The sequence below is a fragment of the Corapipo altera genome, unplaced genomic scaffold (assembly GCF_003945725.1).
Source record: "Corapipo altera isolate COAL_440 unplaced genomic scaffold, ASM394572v1 349, whole genome shotgun sequence".
NCBI lineage: Eukaryota > Metazoa > Chordata > Aves > Passeriformes > Pipridae > Corapipo > Corapipo altera.
The window spans coordinates 419,665-425,154 of record NW_020884997.1 but is presented as its reverse complement, the minus strand read 5'-3'; the positions used below and the strand labels follow the sequence as shown (position 1 = coordinate 425,154).

The window sequence follows — 5,490 nt, the reverse complement described above, 5'->3', positions numbered from 1 at the left end:
CCCAGCCTGGCTTTCCAGGCCAGCTCCCAGTGCATCCCAGCCTGGCTGCCAGGACGGGCTGAGTCACCCTGTTTGCTCTCACCTCCTCGTGCTCCAGCAGGATGAGCCGCACTATGGCGATGTTGATGGGGTTCCCGATGCTGGCGTGGTGGAACAGCCCTGCCACCTGTGACACGGGAATGCCAAGGAAACACGGCTCAGGACAGAGCCCAGCCCCGGGACACGGCTGCTGGCACGTCCCTCTGCAGGAACACGAGCTCCAGGGGAAGCTGCTGGAGGCTGTTGACGACATCTCGGGGAATTCCCCAAATCAAGGCAGGAACAGACACGGGCCTGGACCGAGGCCTGCGATGATTTCCATTTGCACTGGATATGATCTGTGCAGAGGCTGGAACTCATCCCGAAACGCCTGGGGAACCCCTCTGCTCTCACCAAGAGATGTGTTTAACATCTCAAAGGAATTCGGTGCTCTCTGGGTGCCTTCACCACCTCCCAGAAATCCAGGGATGTTACCTGAGGTCCTCTGCCCAATCCCACCCTTTCCTGGCATCAGCCAAAGCTCTCTTCTGGAATGCAAAGAGGTGCTGCCCCGGCAGCAGAAGAGGGAACAGACTGAACTAACTCACCCTGACTTATCTGCTTCTTCTGTGGCACCAGCAGACTCCCCCACCTTCCCACCACAGTCTGGTGCTCCTTCCCAGAAAAGCTGTTCCCATCTCTCCTGCTAACCCAGACAGTGCCAGCTCTGGCACCAACCACCTCCCTTCCCTGGAGCATGTCTCCCTTTGGGGGACCTCCCTGGGAGGCCACTTCCCCCATCTCATGGAGGGAAGCAGAAGGGAGCAGCCCCTGAGCCCCACAGGAAGGTGAAATGGTGTTGGCTCAGCTGCTCCTGCCTGCACAGAGGTTTTGGCCTCAGGTTTGCTGCCACCCACCCGTCCTTCCGTGGGGTTGGAGCACTGAGCAGGGCAGCAAAGCCAAGGGGGGTGGGAAGAGCCTGAGTGATGAGAGCTTTGCTGAGGTGCCACCAGGGATGAGTCCTGGCAAGCCCTGGGGTCTTCTGCCCAGAGAAGCTGTGGCTGCCCCATCCCTGGAAGTGTCCAAGGCCAGGTTGGACGGGGCTTGGAGCAACCTGGTCTGCTGGGAGGTGTCCCTGTCCACAGGGGGGTAGAACTGGATGAGCTCTGAGGTCCCTTCCAAGCCCAACCATTCCCTGATTCCCTGATTCCACGTGTCACACTATGGCTCTGCCCGGCCAGGACTCACCATGTTCATCACGGTCAGCACGTACTTCTCGATGTTCTCACTGCCATGGAACTCCACCATCTTGGTGTCTGCCACCACCAGCGTTTCCACCCACTTCTCCCTGCTGATGGAGCGCTGCCTAATTCTTCTCCTCCTGTGCTGCTTCTGCTCCCACCGTTCCCTGCGCCTCTCAGACCGCTCCAGGCTTTCCTGAGATTCTGAGGAATTAGAGGGGGAAAAAAGGTCTTTTTTTTCTTGATAAAATGTCTGCAACTTTGATAAAATAGATTATTTTTTTTTTTTAGTTCAAAGGAATAACCTTTGGTGTGGAGAAGACTCCACACTTAGACCCATAACTTATGTGCATTTTGCTGTGCTCTGTGCTCCAGAAGACTCTGAGCTCAGTCTGCTGCACATGAGCATGATAGAAAAACAAACAAACAAAGCATTTGAAGTAATTTCTTTGACTGGAACAGGGCTTGCAATATTCCACAAGGAACATGGAGCCTCCCAGAGCAGAGTTTTAGGGTTTGTACTGACACGGGAATTTACAGGCAACCCTGCAGAGATGCTTGAGAAACAACCTGAGAAACCCTGAGAAACAACCCTGGTGGCTCAACATTTTGGATTATCATCCCAGATCTATATTTTTCAGGGAGGCACAGTTCCCAACAGGATGAATTCTGTGCCCCCAAAGCTGGACTGAAGTCTTGAGCCAAATCCCACAGACATCAGTGCCCTGGGCGAGCCGAGACCTGGCAGGACAGCACAGAGATTTCCTCAGGCACATGGAGACTGAACTCTGCTCCTTCCCAAGGAGAAACAACGGGAATGTTTAGTGGGCTGAGCAGAGGCCGGAGGCGGAGGAGAGCTCCTCACGCACACCAGCAACTGGGAATTCTCCAGCGGAGCCTTTCCCTGTGACGCTGCTCCAAGATCAAGGTCAGGGTCAGCCCCAAGCTGGGCGAAGGCTTTACAAACCTCATCCCACACAGTGGGAATCGCTTTCACGACCAGTTTGGGAGGCTCAGCCTCTCTTCCCTAACAATGGACTTTTACATTTTATGGGCTATACTGTACGTTAGCTGTGAAAGGGCGTTTGATCCCCCAGCCTGAAAAATCCCAACTATCTGGACAATTTGATGAATTGCTAATACCACTGTGACAGTTTAATCGCAGTGGCTTCCTTGGAGCTCGTTTCCATTGTGTCCTTGGCTGCTGAGCTTCCAGCCAGGACGTGAGGGTACTGCAGAGCAGAGGGTGCCAGGGATCCTGGGGGGCTCGTGGGGCATTTTCCTTTGGGATGATCCCTCTCAAACACTCACCCAGCTGTACACACAGGCTGCACCACGTACTGACAGAAGCTAAACAACACCCAGCAGCCCAGCACCATCTGGCTGTTGTGGTGCTTTGCAAAGCAAACCAGCAGTACATCAGGGCAGGATGGAAGGGTGGCAGTCACTAAAATCCCACAGACTTTGGGATTCCTTTCCAGGGCATGCCCAGCACATCCACCCTGCTAGCCCTGACTGCAAGGGAGATCCACATGAGTTACACACGGGCCATAGTACACCCCGAGAAATTAATTTTCAAGAATACACTTCAAAGCCAAGAATAGACTTGAGTCAAGAAAAGACTTCAAAGACTTGAAGAAGCCATTAAGATTATTACCACAGATTAAATAATTAATTTAGATTATCAGAAGAATGCCTGAAAATAATCTGATCATAGCAAAAAAACCCCCAGCTTCTGAAAGCAGAGAGCTCCAGGAAATAGCAAACCAAGGTGTGCTGCCTGGAAGGTGCAGCTTCACCGAGGAGTACAGTGCCCTTGAGCTGCTGGGAATGGACTGAGCCTCAGTACTTGAAATCCTGCATTTGGGAGTTTATCCAACCCATGTGCTCCGGACAGAGAAGGAACCACACACACTCTCTGCCTGCAGCAGGAACCCCCTGGGCAGTGACTGGGTTTCACTCCCAAAGTCCAACACCCCAGCAGGTCTAAACTGAAGTTTTCAAGGGAATGAAAGCAAAGGCTCAGCCTGCCCATCATCTCCCTGCTTGCAGGGCTGGGAGGAGAGGAGAGCGAGAGGCACACACTGGGGTTCAGCACACACTGAGTCACTGGTGGCACCAGTATTGCCAGAGGAAGGGGCAGTACCTGGCACGCCGCAGGTTTCCCGGGGGGCTGGGGGGCTCCTGCCCTGCTCTGCCCCGTCCTTGGGGGCCTGGCGCTTGTATATCCTGTGGGGCTGAGCTGCCCCCTCCTCCCGGGGGCTGCTGGCCACGGGCTCGATGAAATAGTCCTCGTTGAGGAGCCGGAACACGCCTTTCTGGCAGGAGAGACAAGGGGGCACTGTGAGGGCACCTGCATCGAGCACAGGGTTACACTGAAGGGCCTGGGAGTGACCATCAGAATCACAGAATCCTGGAATGGCTTGGGATGGAAGGGATCTCAAAGCTCACCCCATTCCACCCCCTGCCATGGGCAGGGACACCTTCCCCTATCCCAGGGTGCTCCAAGCCCCATCCAGCCTGGCCTTGGACACTTCCAGGGATCCAGGGGCAGCCACAGCTTCTCTGGGCAACCTGTGCCAGGGTCTCCCCACCCTCCCAGGGAAGGATTCCTTCCCAATATCCCATCTAACTCTGCCCTCTGGCAGTGGAAAGCTGTTTATTCAAACACAGAAAGCTCAAAAAGCAAACACAGCCCCCACCTGAGAGCAGCAGCAGACCAAGGATCCCATGGAGTTGTCATCCCTCCAAACTGGGAGACACCAGCACAGGCACTGCTGGTGATCCCTCCCTCTGTCCCATGCCCATGCTGGGGACACAGGGGGGTTCCCAACCCCAGTGCCCCTATCATCCCATAGCCCCCTCGGGAACGGGGATCTGCACATCCCCAGTTACATGGTACCACTTCTGTGAACCCACGGGAGGTTTTACACCCTTCCCCCAAAACTGCTACTCTTCCACACTATCACCTTTGGAAATATCTACAATGGAACAAGGCAGGGGAGAGTTCAGGAAACAGGGAGTAGTTCCAGTACCCACGAGCTGTGTTGTCATTAACACCTCCAGCTCGGAGCCCCTCACTGTGCTCCTCACAACCACACAGTTATGTACTAGAAGGCAGAGAATTGCTGTCTTTGGGAATTTGGACACAAACAAGGAAACACAGCCCCGGAGAGTTCCCAAACCACTGGAATCCATGGGAAATTTACAGTCAGCTCATCCACGGCCACATCAGACCTGCGTGCTGGGATCCTGACCCTGCTGCCGCCGGGAGTTTTGCCATCGCTTTCAGCAGAAAGGGGGACTTAGCTCCTCCTGCTTCCTTGTGGATTAAGGATCGTTATGGATCGGGGCTGTACTTACCAGGCCATCGCAGGTGCTGAGGGCAGCCAGCCCTCCCTCCGCCCGGCTCCGAACCTCCCCGATCATGTGGCAGGGGTTGGAGGTGTGCCGCTGGATCTTGGCGCCGGCGATGCCCCCGAACCGCCTCTCGCTGACAAAGCCCGGGGCCAGGAGGTTCCTGTTGAGGCTCAGGTTGAATTTCAGGGGTTGTCCTTTGTAATGCAGCTCGTAGAAGGCAGGGAACTTGCTCCTGGAGGCAGGAGACCTCCGGTGAAGGGCTCGGTGGGTCAGGTCGTAGGACAAGAAGGATCCGCTCTCGTCAACCTTGATGGGATGAACGATGTCGCTGCCAGGGGGCGGCGGGGGCGGTTCTGGGGAGAGGGGGTGCAGGGGTTACCTGCAGGGCTCCTCACCTGTCCTCTCCCACCCCTTCCTTCCGCCGGGTGAACTCCCGCGGCAGGGACCCAAACACCAGTTGGATCAGGTCACTGGTGTCCACTGGGACGGCACCGAGCAGCGAAGAGCAGGGACCCCTCCTGCCCCTCGTGCCCTCGGGGGGTCAGGGCTGGGGTTTGCCGTGGGACAGGGTTAAGGTCAGGGTCAGGGATCGGGTGGAGAGGGGCGGGGGGATCGGGCAGCTCCGGAGCTCCGCTCTGCCGGGGCTGGTCCCGGTTTCCGTGCACACGCTCCCGCTGCAAAACTCCAGCTGCCAGTAAAAAAAAACACCAACCAAACAACGAAAAAAACCCGCAAAAAATCAAATCCCAACTTGGAAACGGTGTTCGCACGCCGTCTCCGGGGGCAAAGCAACCCCTGGGCACTGAGTGCCCCGGAGCCTCCCCGGCCGGGGGGCAGCGCGGGAGAACCGGGAGGAGCCGGGGGGCACCGG

General features: G+C 56.3%; 1 protein-coding gene across 1 annotated transcript in view; it reads right to left on the bottom strand.

Annotated features, from left to right (window-relative positions):
- ADAMTS7 (ADAM metallopeptidase with thrombospondin type 1 motif 7) overlaps positions 1–5,490 on the bottom strand; it is a 35,800-nt gene that overhangs the window by 29,597 nt on the left and 713 nt on the right. Inside the window, exons 2-5 of the mRNA XM_027666695.1 lie at positions 4,623–4,972; positions 3,406–3,577; positions 1,267–1,463; positions 83–166 (exon numbers count right to left, since the gene is read on the bottom strand). Coding sequence (XP_027522496.1) covers positions 83–166; positions 1,267–1,463; positions 3,406–3,577; positions 4,623–4,972 — 803 coding nt within the window. The remainder of the gene's footprint in view (positions 1–82; positions 167–1,266; positions 1,464–3,405; positions 3,578–4,622; positions 4,973–5,490) is intronic.